The sequence below is a fragment of the Azolla caroliniana genome, unplaced genomic scaffold (genome assembly GCF_043228905.1).
Source record: "Azolla caroliniana isolate FFs.n. ecotype wild unplaced genomic scaffold, voAzoCaro1.0.p SCAF_17, whole genome shotgun sequence".
Classification (NCBI taxonomy): Eukaryota; Viridiplantae; Streptophyta; class Polypodiopsida; order Salviniales; family Salviniaceae; genus Azolla; species Azolla caroliniana.
The window spans coordinates 15,724,198-15,740,523 of record NW_028230452.1 but is presented as its reverse complement, the minus strand read 5'-3'; the positions used below and the strand labels follow the sequence as shown (position 1 = coordinate 15,740,523).

At 35.9% G+C, this 16,326-nt stretch overlaps 1 protein-coding gene across 1 annotated transcript; it reads right to left on the bottom strand.

Moving 5' to 3' along the window:
* Positions 1 to 1,650: 1,650 nt before the first annotated feature.
* On the bottom strand, positions 1,651 to 16,194 carry LOC147853283 (protein BONZAI 1-like). Its single transcript, XM_087333071.1, has 17 exons — positions 15,995 to 16,194; positions 14,592 to 14,801; positions 12,516 to 12,563; positions 12,250 to 12,398; positions 12,105 to 12,153; positions 10,413 to 10,469; positions 7,527 to 7,718; positions 7,293 to 7,436; positions 7,156 to 7,217; positions 6,969 to 7,071; positions 5,839 to 5,950; positions 5,027 to 5,103; positions 4,807 to 4,941; positions 4,571 to 4,735; positions 4,335 to 4,448; positions 2,120 to 2,216; positions 1,651 to 2,047 (listed from the first exon to the last, which is right to left on the bottom strand). The coding sequence occupies exons 2-17, from the start codon at positions 14,721 to 14,723 to the stop codon at positions 1,956 to 1,958; spliced, it is 1,728 nt and encodes a 575-aa protein (XP_087189197.1). The 5' UTR covers positions 14,724 to 14,801; positions 15,995 to 16,194; the 3' UTR covers positions 1,651 to 1,955.
* Positions 16,195 to 16,326: the final 132 nt, after the last annotated feature.

Below are 16,326 nucleotides of genomic sequence, written 5' to 3'. Positions count from 1 at the left end.
TGCTGTTTTTGGTGTTGTGTTAAGTGTTAGACTTGGTCTTGCTCTTGAAAGCGCAATATATAGTGAGACGTGATCTATTAACACATGCACGATTGACAAACTCTTTCTATCCACAACTTTTATGTTGTTCTTTTGATGCAAGTATAAAGACCAAAAGGACTTTGAAAATGGAATGCCTAACATGTTTTATTGGATTTTTTGCATCATGTTCCTCAATCTTTGGCACATCCATCATCAAAAAGTTTTAGTTGAATTGGAGAGATGTATCAAATTTGTTAACTCATTACAACCCTATTTGCCATTGCAACAACTCTATTGTAAATTTTCTGCAACCAAACCTATATTGAGTAATCCATTTAACGATCCCATTGTTTTATTTTGATTGTGGAACTTACCACTTCCAATGTTTTATTCAACAAAGTAATAGAATATTGTAGTTATGCTCTAACATCATCACTAAGAACACCATACTGCAAAGAAGGCAAAGAAAAATCCTATGAGTATAGTTTGCCACGTGGCCCACTTTCTTGTATCCTCAATTGCACTACTTTAAAAATACCCCAAGGAACTAGACCAAGGCAAATAAAATATAAAGCAATGAATAAACAAATTCTTACTTACCATTTCCACCTAAAATGAACATAGTCTACACTAGGTCTTTCATACGCTCACAAGTTTATAATTATCTTTGAAAACATTTCTAAACATTTCAACTTCATAGAGTTCTTGGATTTTGCTGATGCATGGTACAAATTTCAAAAATGAGAATGTTTATACTACCATAGAGCTAGTTACCAGCAAATACGTGGAAGAACCAAATGTTGTGCTAGATATTAGGCCAAGATTAAATGAGAGAGATTAATTATCAAGGCATATGTAGCAAAATTGGGATATCCTGACCAAGATACATGGCTACACAAACAAGAAATAAACATGGCTTAATCCAACACCAACAAAAATACCACAACTCAACTCTACAACATGCACCCTAGATTCACCCAAGTTGGATTTTTATATACTGTTGCATAAGGATATGTTTTGTTAACCTATTTTGATAGTATACAAGTATGTTGTAAATCATGTCAATAGAAAGGAAAATTATATGAGTAAGCGTCGAGCATTCTTTTGATGGATGGAAGCTTCTAGTTTCTTCGTACTATTCCCACAACTAATGGATTCTGTTGAATAAGATTAGTTTACATGAATGTTTCCTTAATATCAAACACAATATGATTATAGATCTCTCTTGGACCATTGAGATAGAGCATTGGTTAAAGTTGAAGCATGGTTAACAGTTCATCGTCAAGAATGGGTACTTCACACAAATAGCCCAACCTCATAAGTAAATGCAAGAACCATCGTTCAAGCTGTCTAAAAATATCCATTGGCCTGATAAACGGCATGTAGAAAGGTGTAAAAACCATAGTTCATAAATACCAACACTTTCATGACATTTTAACCATTTGAATTCTTCTCTATTGCATACAAATTTTTCTTACAGGTTCTAACTCTATGTGTCTTTAACTAGTACTCAGTTATCTTTTTGAATGCTACTTTATCTAATGTGGGATGTGAGCCATGAGCCCAAAAACACTTCAATATAAACAGGGTCAAATCATTTTTAATTCGTCATCTAAGATTATGATAATGTCTTAAAACACAAATTTCATTTTGAAATCTATTTTACAACATGCAAGGCACCATCAAATAAGCTTACAAATATCATGCCTGTCTAAATGAGTTTATAGTACTAGTGTACTTTGATAACTGGAAATATAAAATAATTTTTATACAAAACCCCCAAAAGCATCAGTATAAATTATTACCAATACTTTATTTACCACATTATAATAATTTTTCTCACATGACCAGCAATGAATCCTTGAACTAACCTTTGGAATTCATTCATACATGTGGCTGCAATGGCACATATTTCCACATAATCTGCTTAACCATTACCCTTCAGGTACAATATTCATGTTCTGCATGTATTCTAGAAATTGTGTAGGAAGCTCTGCAAGCAGCACCCTTGCAAGTGAAACTGCACCTGAAAGACAATCATGAATTTTGAAAATCTTGAAGCAATGAATACCCCTACTCTCACTCTAGGAGCACTAACCTGTCGCATCCCTTATTGGTACAAATTGTACAATGTCTCGAGCTGCAACCTTGCTTCTATCAGATGACTGAAGTCTTCCTCTATCTGCATCCAGATACTGCAAATTACAAGTTCTGGGGTTATTCAGTTCAATCCATATGATGGTTTCTGACTCTTAAAAGCATATCCACGATGACAGAAGAAAGATAGATTAAAAGTCTGTTAAAGGAGCAAAATAGCCTATAAAACCAAACCAGAGATTATACCTAAAAATGTTGTCTTGTCTTTGAGAACAAACCAAAATAAATATAACTAGACATATGGTACTAAAGAATCTAGTTATTTAAGCACTTAAGATTCTGAAGTTAAATGACTGAAACTCTTGCCTTCAAAAAATCTCCAATATCAAGAGATCTTCAAAGCGAGGGAAGCACCAAAGGCTATGATGGCCTTTATTCGTGAATCCCAAGGGCCTTTATATGTGGCCTTATTATAAACCTTTTTAAGTGTCTTGATTGAGGTGTAAACAAGGTGCTTTATAAATGGCCATCTTCCTAACATGAGATGTCATCAAATTGATTCATGTCCTTTCATTATCATATTTAATGATATCAATTGGATCACTCTGTTCCTTTCTACTTTGGTCATGTCTAAGTGTGGACAATCCACGTTATATTGGAATGAATTTGGTGTGTTTATACTAATGCCAGCAATTCAGAATGTCCACAATGGTTATGTCCATGTTCAGCAAGCGGTTTTGGTGACATAAATCCTTTGGATGTCAGTCAATGATCACAATAATACCTCAGTCGCAATTGGGGCTGCAGCAGTCTCCACAGGTTACATCATGGGGTTCCAATGCTTTGTTCCTTATCATGCGGGCAATCATTGAGACAAAAGGCCTCATTGAATCTGTCCAGACATGTCCTATAAGGTTTGGTTCCCAAATTTCTACTCCATAGAGTCATCAACATTACATGTATCAAATAGCCACAATTTAGTTTGAGGTTCTTGGAACAGTACATACGCAAATTGTCTTTCAAGGGTAACAAGAGCAGCATATTCATCAGAAAATCGAGAACAAGATGATAACAGTAGGGAGAACCTAGGCCCTATGAATGTTACTCCTAGATATGTCCAGGATCGTATGTAAGCCACCTTTGCTTATCCCAAGAAGAATTCCAGTTCTAATCTCCCTACCCACACTTGATAAGTGTTAAAAATCATCACTTTAACTTTACCAAGTTTGGTCAACAAACTCTTCTCTATACAAAATTATAAGAAAGCATTTAGATTCCTTTTATAGTCCATAGTCCCTCCAGAGAGTTGGAAACCAACATATCATTGGCATACAGTAGTAACAGTATGGTTACTACAGTTAAGCATGATCCTGAACAACCCAATCTCTATATGTAATTGGATATCTCATCTATATAAAGACTGAAGAGAGTGGGTGACACTGGGCACCATTGGTTTACTTCAAATGTACATGCTTATGACCTTCAATAATCCAATAGGAATGTGCACTTTCCTTGAAACTAATTATATAGTGCGTAGATTCCTTCTGCATTCCAATCTACAAGGACTCGAAGGGCTTCTGGTTGCTGCATAAGCTGAGCACATCATACATAGCTAAATAAAGCAACAATAGGTTATCCTTTTATGGGATATCTCCCCTCCTCAGTAAAGGATCCGGGAGTCAATGTGTGATCCAAAGTTGTGAACCCCATTCAGAACTGCAATTCTCTGCCTGTAAACTCAATTCAGACTCAAGGATCAAACCATACAGTTTTAGCCAATTAATGGCCAATCATGATAGTCCAACAATTGCTAGGTGTCATGAAATTTCCGCTCTTGAATATCAGTACAATAGTATGCTCTCCCCCGCTAGTAGAGAAGCCTTCAAACATAGCCCTTATTAAAGATGTGAAAAGGACACAGGAGCAAGATGTCACAGGCATAGATAAAATTTCACCCATCATGATCTTCAGCAATTCCAAATCACAACCTATTAATGGCATCTTGCAATTTGCATGGAGTGAAAAGGGTGGATTCATGAGGGTATGAGCCCTGTGTGTAGGGGAGGAGGGCTTCTCAGAAATGTCATAGAGTACATTTACATATTCATGCCAAGCCCGAGTGAGATCAGTTTTGCACTAGGTTGTCTCTAATTAAACATTTTCCGTGCTATAAAAGTGAACCTGTCAAAGTTTAACAGAAAAGTAAATAAGCATACCTCCATTTCAGTAAAGTCAGCCCCACCTACACCAACTATTAGAACCGACAAAGGAAAAGATGATGCTTGTACCAATGAATTTATGCTCTCTTGCAAATCTGTGATAACACCATCCTGGTGGTAGAACACAAAAAATCGTTCATTAAACATATATTGCACATTGAAACCCTCATTCAAATGTGTGTGAACCATTGGATTATTAAATATCAAGACGAGTGTAGAGAAGGCAGCATTACAGTGATTATCATCAGGACATAGTATTTGTGAAGATTTTTAGCTGCACCTTCTCGAGCTACCATAGTTGCCTTGTTAATCACAGGGCCAAATAATGTAGGACCAGCAAACTGTATATGGCGGATTTTCTCTTCATATATTTGTGATATTCCTGCAACTCCATTAACCTGTACAGCCATCCACACAAAATTTAAAAAAGACATTAACATTACTAACTAGAATCAAGCAATATTCTTGCCTCATCTGAGTTCTTGCTGAGATTGAAGCAATGAGAAACAGGTGAATCTGGATCAGGTTTGCCACCAAAACCCCATACAGAAAACAGCTTATCTGAGTCATAGTATTCCAAAACTTCACCAACAGCGGAAATAGCCTAAGAACAAATGATTAAAAACAAAGTCAAATACTTGTAGAAAATAAAAATATTCCATGCAAACTTTGCAATTTCTACACCCTACTGCTTGGTATGCATTTTGCCGTCCTGCTGGATCAATATAATGCAGTGAATCTCTTTGATATGGGCTTCCATTTGAAGCTGAAAACATATATGTAAGAAAATTTCAGTAGCATACAAAGAATAAAGGCAGTTAGTTCAGAAATGCCTGATATTGAAACAGAGCACAACCAAACGGTAAATGCAGCTAAATGAACAAATTCAAGATGTGAACATTGCATAGGATAAGCTTGTAGTATTCTTACCCTAAAAATAAAAGAGACAAACAAAATTGCTAGACCATAGACATTGGATACTTGAAAATGTGAGCCTCGACCAAAACCGATTCTAGACAAACAGAAAACAATATCCAGATAACCTGCAACCATATCTCTCCAATCAGGCAGGTCAGAGACCTTGATTTCCTCTAGTCCCTCAATTAGACAATGTGATTTGAAGCATTATGATTTCTTAATCACAATGATAATGGATCTGCAGCAATAAATGCAAATCTCAGCTGCACAGGCAGCTATAAATAGTACAGAGAATAGAGAAGAAAGATTTATGTTTGTTTTTTTCTTTAACGAGGGGCATGCCAACAGCAAACCTATGTTCATGGTTAATGCGTGTTCAGAGGCTCTGATATAGTCTACATGACTACTGATAGGCTACTACAACTTGAGAGACAGAGAGACTACCCTGAGAGATCCTATCTGAATAAAGAATATGCAGACTTTCAAACAAAATGAAAATTTAAGGTATCTGCAAGCCTCAAGTCAGAAACTCGTCTATGCAATCAATTCAAGGTCAAAGACTTGTTTGCACTATAGCACTCACCAGTGAAGTCTATAGCCACAAGGAAGCTTAATTCAAATCCTTTACGAATATAATCCAAAAAGCTAAGCCGATCTGATAGCTCACATTTCCGAACATGTAGTTGTCCTCCAATCTGGAGAAATAAAAGAGAAATATCATTATCACAAAACTAGATAATGTTTTCTATGTAATAGAATAGTGATATACGAAAACATGTCATTCTCCATCCAGATAAAATTGCGCAAATAGCCTTCTACAAAAAATTGAATATTTCAACCTCATTTACGAATAATACGTACAGTTTCAACTAATATCATAGTGATTGAAGAAAATGTACCGTTACCCATTCAAAAACAATCACACAATATAGCCTTCTATAAATAACGTAAACATTTCAACCTCATTTACCAATAATTTGTGCATTTTCAAACTTTTTTTCAACTGGCCTTCTACCAAATAACTTTTTTTATTTATATAACAGTGATAGAAGAAAGCATGCAGTTATCCATACACATAGAATCACACAGTATAGTTTTTTAGAATAGTGTGAATATTCCAAGCTCATTTCCATCTATTCCATTAGCACTCTACTTTAAACAATAAAAATATCATAATATCAATTGTACACACATGCCCTATGATAAGATCTACTTGACAGGGAGTGAATTGGAAGTGTGGCCGAGGAATGAAGACTCTCTAACTGCCTCTTTCTATGTGTAAGATTTGGTTGATGAACACCCCTAAAGAACTACTTTCCACTCGAGTTCTGAAGACAGCTAAAGCAATCTCTGAACTACAGAACCCAGAATATATTGGCGGATCACATAGACTTATCTCATATGTAATATATACAGAATAATTTAGGTTTTATTTATGCTTTACGATTTAGGGTTTGTGTATGGCAGCTTCTGTAATATTAGGTCCATTTATGCTTTGTGCTGTGTCGTTTAACATAACTTTTAACCACAGAAAAGATCCAGTAGCAAGAAATGACTGACAAATATGCAGTACTGCACACATGCATACATAAAAAATAAGTTATATACATTCGGTATTTGGTCATCAATTCTGGAAAAATGCACCAAGATTATCAATATCGATAACCAACAGCTTCTAGATGTATTAAGTTTTGCATATGTAATCATGCACACCTTACTAGATTGCTGATAACCAGAAGAGAGTCGTTCCAGATTAATTGTCTCAGCTTGATTAATTACCATGTTTTGCAGTTGATTTACAGATGTCTGAAAAGCACTGATAAAGACATAAATGTTATGAGAAACACAAGCATCTCTTCGTAATAACATCATTTTTAAAAGTGGCTTTATTCAGCAGTACCCAATCAAGTCATGCCTTCCACTGCCATTAAAATTTAAGCATTCAATCTTGAGAGGGCAATCCTGACAAAGACATAGAACATTAGCTTGTTTTATAAAACCAACTCATAACCTTCAGAATATAAACATAACCAATACCATGTCACCATTGCACAGATGCTGAAGATTCATTTTTATTGGTTTCCATGTAGGGTTCAAGCTATTTTTCTTCACTTCTGACTTATACACGGGTATGAAAGAAGACCCAGCCTCTATCATTTTGCTGATTTGCAAGAAAGGATCCTAGAGACACAAATAATGAAAAGGAAGCAACACTCAGGGGCACATTAAATGCAGGAAAAATCAGTTCTTATAGACTATATAAAAACTCACACTCTTTGAGAAAACATCTTTATTGTCAAGTTGAGAACAATCAATCCTGATCTCAACTATGCGTTTGGAGTTGGCCATCTCCTCAGCCCTTACAGTTAGAACCCCACACTCAGGGATTCTAGAACCTTCCCTCATTTTCTCTTTCATAGGTTGCAATGCCCTCATTATACATTGTTGTGGTGTCGTAACAATCTACAAGATTACAATGGCGTAAGCAAAAAGAATTTACAGGTGCAAAACTGTTATTAATTTCCTCATTTTCTGATAGACTGTTTAATCCAAATTACAAACAACCACTTAAGATGGTGAGCTATTTTATGTCTACACGAAATTAAGTGCAGTTTGTTATCCATGCTGCCCCACTTTCTTTTTCAGGAGAGCAATAAAATGAAATGCTGTATACTGCATTTAAAAGGCCAAACTTACCCAAGCAATTGCAGCCAGATCTGATATAGTGTATAATAACATGAAAAGCAAGAAAAGAAACTATGCTTAGCAAAGTTAGTACAAAGCTGCCAGATAGTACATCAACGAGGGGTGATATTAGCTGACTGGCCTAGGTGAAAGGCTGGTAGTTATACTCATCCATGGGGAAGTGGGTACTAAGATACAGGAGGCACAAGAGAAATCATCTCAAGCAATCATTCAAGAGTAGTACATCCACCAGTAGCAGTATGAAGTAGGACTGCATCTACGAGGATAAGTATAAGCTGGTTCAGCCTGAGTGAGAGGTACAACTCATTCATGCAGAGGTGGGTATCGATGTTGTACAGTTCATGCTCGATGCGTCAAACTGTCGGTGTACACGAGGTTCACAAATGTCACTTGATAATATTTGAATTTGTTTTTATAGCGTGAAGCAATTGCTTCACAACACCGAGATGTGGGAGACACAAGAGTAATCATCTAAAGAAATCATGCATGGGCACCACATACACAAAGAGTACCGTGAATTGGGATGGAAATCCACGAGCAGAAGCATGAGCTGGGTCAGCATGGTGGGAGGTCAATAGTGCTATTCAAAAATGGGCAGGTGGGTACCAAGATTCAGGAGGTACAAAGAAATCATATAAAGAAATCACGGGATGGTCTCTCTAGAATGGCATCAATATCCTTCATAGTAAGGTGACTCATCAAGTGTGCCCTGATGCCACCAATGATGCTCCAGATTTTCTAATGCCAATATGGCCTATAATATGAAGAGCCATGTATCCAATGACATTGAGAGCTGTCCATGTGAAAGTCTATATCATGTAGACCCCTCCGAAAGGTATGCTGTTAAAGTGCCGCTGGCTGTAGTTCTTCCTCTTGGTTGGCTCCTCTAAAGAGGACAGTGATATGTAGGTTTCCAGGTTAAATATACATTACATCCTCTCATTTGTGTAATCCATGGAATGTGAGGAACAAAAGAGGTCATTTATAAAAATTCTAATGAAAGAAAATTAATGGAGGAAATCATGAGAATTGGTTGAAAGTATTTCTCATGAATGACACTGATAAGAAATGCAAAAAGGTTCATTAATTGTTCATGTGTGATAACCAGGGCAATAATCATGGATTATCTAAAGAAAGTGCCTTACAAATAATGAAAGGGTTGTCTAACTAAATTCAAACACATGTGATCTTCTTTACTAGTGACCATAGATTGACATATTCGCATTCATGGGGCCTCCCCCACAAATTCATATGAATACAAATACAAATGCATGAAAAAATATCCGTTTAAAAAAAGGTTCATAAACTCCCTCCTTTTCAGTCTCCCAGTGGATATTTTTACTTGACAATAAAAAGGGGACTTGACACTGATCATAGTTTTATAATAGATCTAAAAGTATTTGTTTTTTTAATAATAAATTAATAAATTAAATTAAATTAAATAAAGGTTCATTAACTCCCCCCTTTTAGTCTCCCATATATTGTGGATATTTTTATCTGATATTAAAAAGGGGACTTGACACTAATCATGTTTCTATAATAGATGTAAAAAGATTCGTTTTTTTTAAATATAAAATAAAATAAAGGTTCATAAACTCCCCCCTTTTTAGTCTCCTGATTTTGTGGATATTTTTATTTGACACTAAAAAGGGGACTTGACACTAATCATATTTCTATAATCTATTAATGTGTCAATCTATGCTAGTGACCTTACAAGGTTTACTTCGTTGAATGTAAGAAGATTACTTTGATTGCAAAGCTACCATTCTTTATAGCCAAAAAACAAGCGTGGTAGAATCCTATTAGATCCTTCATGATCTCTGCATAAATACAAGAAAAATCAATGGTTTCATGAAGACAAAGAAAGGCAACGGGGATCAGACTTCTTCACTAAAGTACAAAAGCCATAAAAGATTTAAGAGTTAAGACTTAAATAGCTCCATATGATGGATTAAGGAAACTAACCTCACAAGGAATATGACATGCTAGAAGCTAATATCAAAGTTCACTTTCTATTTGAGAGAAGGGTTTTAAAGTATTTGGGCGAAGAAGCTGCAGGTTCTTGTCAAACTTCTAAACAACATGGAGGCATGAAAGATTGCTAAGGTCTAGCTTCAATATTTATGGGATTTCCAATTTGAATATTCTTTCATCAAGAATAAATCACTTGAGTAGTAACTAGTACATTTTGTTTAGCATGTCATAATAACATCAGAGTAAAAATTCCTAAAATCATTACATACAAAGTAGGATAAGAACGCATTATATCTTACATTTGAATCTCCAAGATTTAATAAGATCTTTGGTGGTGTAATACTTTCTGATCGATGGTGAAAGATTAAGTTCAAATTTGTGAGACTATAGATGTCTTTCTCTATTATCTCATAATTCACAACATCTAATAGAATTCTCACTGAAGTAGAATTCAAAAACATCATATGTCTACAATACCTCTGACAAAACACACTCCATTTCCCCAAGAAAATGCTGCTGTGAAAGTAAAATATCCTGAAATCGACACGTACACACAATTAGCAAAAATTAAGAATAACGGAACAGCCTAATATTTGAAGCCAATTGTTAAACATCAAACTATCAAGGAGTTGGACTTATTATATTAGACATGCGTGAATTAAACTAGCTGTATCGATCAAAGATTTATGCATATATATTAGATATAAATAGCATTTAAAACGAAACAAGCATTAGATATAAATACAAAACATATTCAGAATATAACTGCACTTTCAGTCTCATAAGTATTCCAATTAGTTTAACATGGCATTACATGCATATCACAGCATACTGCAAGGCCACTGATTATAAACCATTTTAATAGAAAATTTAGGTATTCTAATAGTATATTTTTATAATTGAACACGGCTAAGATATACTTTAATCCTGAATCCAAGTTGAGTAAATGGCTTTTAAAGACCAACGAAGCTTTACCACCATTGTTGCCGTAGCTAGAGCAATTTAGGACTCTGAACTTTGATAAAACCTTTGACAATCTACATTAATGCAGAGGGGCTAAACAGAGTTTTATTTTGACTGCATAAAAAGTAGAGAAAGAAAGATAATAGCACTTCCAAAATACCATACTGGCCTATTAAACCCATTAAAGATAAGACTGGTTGTGTTAACTCGTCAATGCAAGTAACAAAAATCAACCCCAAAGAAGAGCTAAAGGACGTGTGGAAGGAGATTATGGTCATCTTAATATCAAACAGTTCTTTATATTCTTCGATCATCCTTTGAATGCATGTAAGAGAGTCAAATAACTTTATGCAAAAGTTGAGAAGACGCACGAAATTTTGACAGGCATGGGGACCAACCTTAAGATAACTGACAATTTACTAATCACTAAGAACTGAGAAAATATTAATGATATAAAAACGGAAGGCATGTACATTACTAGTTTGGTATTGGGCTTGATGATACAAGAAATTGGGTCAGTATAGAACTATCCCGAAGCCAGTGTAATAACAGGCTTGATGATCAACAGGGATAAGATTATCACGGTTACGCTGTAACACAAATAGTGCGTCAACCAGCTGCTTTCATTTCCTGTGATAATATTAGTGCACAAACTTTTGTCTACTCAAGGAAACAGAATAGCCATAGTCCTTAATACTTCCTTGAGATAAATCAATAAACATCAATGATAAATAAATGAAAATATTAGTGCAAATTTCTGGCTACTCAACGAAACAGAATAGCCATAGTCCTTTAATATTTCCTACGCATCATACACAGATTTTCATACATAGGAGGTAGGAATCGGCAACGGCTCAACTCAAGCCTAAACCAAACTGTTACACCATTTATAAACGGTTAGGCTTGAGCCTCCTTAACCGGTTTGAGTTCGGTTTGGCAAGGCTCAAGCCACACCGAACCGTTTAGGGCCAACCCAGTTCCTAAACCGGGTAAGGCTTAAACCGTTAGGACAAACCAGTTACTAAACTGGTTTAGAGTTAACCAATTTGGCCAAACCGCTTAGCCTTAACTGGTCCGGTTCAAGTTTGAAAACTCTCAAACCGGTTTGGTTTGGACAAGGCCAAGCCAAAACCGAACCGTTGCCGATTCCTAGTAGGAGGGATAGTGGTACCATCCAATGATATTCAAAATCAGCCATCTTATCACCTTAGTTTGAACATCCTTGAAATTTGTATCCACGTCATAAACTCTAAACCTGTGTCAAACAAAAAAGAAAAAAAAAAAAGTAAGGCATAGGAAACAGATAGTGATAGAATTATTGGAAATCTGAAGAGATTTTCATGTCACGTACAGCAACACCTGAAGTTCTTCGAAACAGTACAAAACCCGTATCTTCGTAACCCAACTAGGATCCAAGGAATTCAAACAGACTTCTGTTCTGCCAAGCTCCTCCAAAGTTCCATTAATTCTTTTAAGATATGCGACAGCCATAGGATCACTCTGTACATTTGGCAATCCACTTAATATTTATATATTTTACATAAAACAAGGTTTTTTTCTGACAACATCAATACAACACTCTTTTATATTAATATGTTCTTTTCTGAATGCATTTACCTTTGACATGACATCTCTGTCCCGCAACTTGGAGGCAGATATCGACAACTGCATAAGAAGGAACTAATCAGTAAAGAACGTGTGCTTATCAAACAGGAAAATATAACCAGAGAAATACATCAGAATGCTTAACACCTGTGAGTGGAACTGCTATACTTGAAAAGAAGCATGACATCATACCATAATAGCTCAAGCATTGGCTAAATGCATGGTTTACAGCCTTGGTTTGTTCTGAAATTTATGCACCAATTTTGCATCATACCTCAGAATGATCATCATCACAGTAAATCCCAAACTAAACTAAACCTTTAAGTTTCAACAGTTTTAGGCATAAACCTTCCTAAAATCTGTAAAGAATATCAGAATCTTCCTTCTTCTTTATGATATTCAAAGTTGTATGCTAAACTTGGCATAGTCTTTCACTTGCTGGTTATGTACCCTGATATATTCGAAAACCTACATCTGCTATCAAAATGCAAAATTTTGCGGAGTTCATCACCGTGATCAGTGTCCACCTTTGACAGTAACGAGTATCAGTAAGTAGCCCATGAGCCCTAAATCATAAAACCTATAAAGAAATACTAATTCTATGATTGAATATTGTGAGGTTTGGTGCGTATATCATAGCAGTATCAGAGGCGCACAGTGACTTTCAACATGCACTAGTGCTCGTTATTAAAGAGAGGTTAGGTAATCTCATAAAAATAGAGACCAACTGCTAGCTCCTAGATTGGAATGAACCTGTATTGGCTCTATGGTTGGAAGGTGAGTCAGTCAGATATCCACATTCACTGCATATGTATGAGTATAGTTTCGAGAAATTGCAATCTATTACTCGTGCATGTCTTGTGCAAGCAGAAAGAATTGAATGTTTCAAAATCTATTTAAATTAGACATGGGCATGGAAAACCTTGATTCCCTTCATAAAACAATTGCCTTGGAAAACCCTAAAATAGTTGTGAATATATTATACTTGAACGGATTGCTGCCAAATACCAAAATGAGGATTTGTGCAATCCCGTGGACTCATTGACGGATACTTATAAATATGGTTAAAACGATAGTTTTGCATAGCATTCAAACAGGGGAATAAGCATCCCACTGTGCAGCATTCGCACAGCTTTAAGTCAGTCCACAGAAGCATCTCAGAAATAAACAAACCAAATTCCAAGGGGAGGATTGGAAGAAAAATGATGTTTCAGCTGTCATCAAAGATCATTTCCATGGTGACAAGGATTTTCTATGTAAGAAGGGGCCTTATACCACAGGAACTTCTGAACACATTACGGAAAATTAAAGTCTGCTCATGTTAATTTCAGAAATTCATCAAGTGAAAACATAGATGTCATAGTTTTCTTTGATCAAACCTGGTTTTTCTGCTTGATCTCATGAATGTCAATGGATATATAAATGGTCAAACCACTTGGATTTTGTTTAGTAACAGATCTAATCATAAATTATCTTTTTCACATGTGGTCTAGGAATTAAAATATTCATCAATTGAATGCACCTACACCTCATTGTTGTCTTAGACCAAACACATTTGCCAACTTCATCCCATGAATGTTGATCGAGATCTAGATGGTCACGGCGTTCAGATTTTGTTTGATAATGGCCTGTGCATATGTGGTTCAAGAACTAAATCTCCAGAAACCGCCGCTGAACACAATTATGTTTTCTGATATGTACCATAGCTGGAAACTGAGAGATCATATGGTTTCACAGCTCAAACTTTCTGTTTGGCGGCACCATAAAGTTTCAACTTCTGTTTAATGTCAATACGGCTTCTAGAGATTATTTTAGGCATGTTTAGTAAGACAGATTTTTGTCTGTAGAATATAAAAACTATACCATTTCTTTTCATCTTGAAGGTGAAAATTATGTGGCTGGGGATCTTACCTCTGACAACACTCAACTAAATGTAAACTTTGAACCTGTGTCATGTGTCATGTGTCATGTGTTATGTGCAGGTTGTGGATTCGATAAGGGGACATAAAACCCAGATTATTCCATACTCACCTATGTTAAGAGAGAATTGTAACGTGTGTGCAAAATATATAAAGAAGTAGTACTTACTTCAAGTTGTGATGACAAGCGACGGGCACCATGTAGCATCTGTACAGCTTCCAAAGTACCCCCTCCATTTTGATCTTCAATACCTCCAATTGAATTCCTCCCATCTACTGTGTTAGAAAAGCATACCCCCATGTTTTTTTTGTGGTGAGATTATTGCGTTTGTTCGAAGCAGGTCATATTATGCAGAAAAAATCACAATCGGCTCTGTTCCTGCAAATGAGTGAAGACGACATTCATAATCTTAGTTTTTAAACTATATCATAAAATCTTCATCTACCTATAAATGTGTGCATTTCAGTAAAAGATCCAAGATGCTAGTCAAAATCAGGATCCTTCAACTATATGGAAAATTCATGACCCTTATTCATTACCATATACGTTTCTACATCAGATCTGAGATGCTATAAAAAATAATCCTTTTTCAGTAATACAAAAAAATCTCAATCTTCTATCAAATCCTGTTTTTGCAAAAACAACCCATCATATGCATGCAAAAGAGGCAAGTACTCGAAAAAACTTAGTTCTTCAACTATAAGGTGCAACCGAACCAATCTATGCACACCTTTCTGCAAAAGTGCTAAGATGCTTCTTGATCTTTATTCAACTATATAGTAAAATGCAATCTTCTATCAATGCTTATTAACAGCCAAAAAACCAGTGGGAGCATGTTTTTCTGCAAAAAAGACGGCGTACCAGCTAAAACTTTCTTCAACTATGTGATAGAAGGGTCATTCTATCCATTCCTTTTCAAAGCAAGAACAATCACTATATCCGTACCTAAGATGCAAAATCTCTGTTCCTCAATCGAAACTGCAAAACTTTATCTTCTAGCCATTCCCCTTAAAACTTTACATCCAAATTAGCCAGTATATGCGTGCCTTTCTGCAAAAAAAGTAAGGTTCTAGTCCTAATCTTGGTTCTTCAACAATATGGCAATATTTTGAACTCTCATCCAATTAAAAAAAACAATATATCCTTGCATTTTCTGTCAAATAGCAAAGGTTTTAATCGAAATGTCGATCCTTTTAACTATATGGTAAAACAAAAGCCTGTAATCCTTTATCCGTTACTATCTACAGTAAAGAAAACCAGCATATACATTCCCTTCCATAAATATACATTAAATTCAATTATATGGTAAGACCTTGATGATATTTCACTCCAGGGCATTTACAGCCAAAAACATCTCTATATTCATGCATTTCCAGAAAATGAGCTAGAGATTCTACTCCAAATCTTGGTCCTTCCAGCTGTAAGGCAAATTCTTGATCTTTTATCCATGCATCTTTACATCAAAAAAGAGCAAGTGTGTGCACACGTTATGCTACATTGCACAAAATGAGGCAAAGAAACCGTTAAGAAATATCCCTTTGAGTAGGTAGAACGGTATAAAGTGTGTGAACCTGAAGATAAGGTGAAGTCTCTCGGTCTCTATCTCCGCTCGAATTTCGTTTCTGCGGTTATGCCAGGAAGGGAATAGATATGGAAGAATAGAATTACGGCAAAAAACAGCCTTCTGAACAGCAGTAACAGCAGTAGTCGCAGAGCTCACAGGAATTGGGAGAAGGGAGCGATGGAAGCCAAGAAAGCAGCAGGATGTTGCCGTCGAGTATCGGAACTGATTTCCTGCTCTTCGAGGGAAGATCCGGTCGAATTGCAGAGAATGGAGGAAGAACGCGGAAGGTTCACAAAACTTCAGAACAAAAAAGAGAGCACAGAAGAAGAAGAAGAAGAA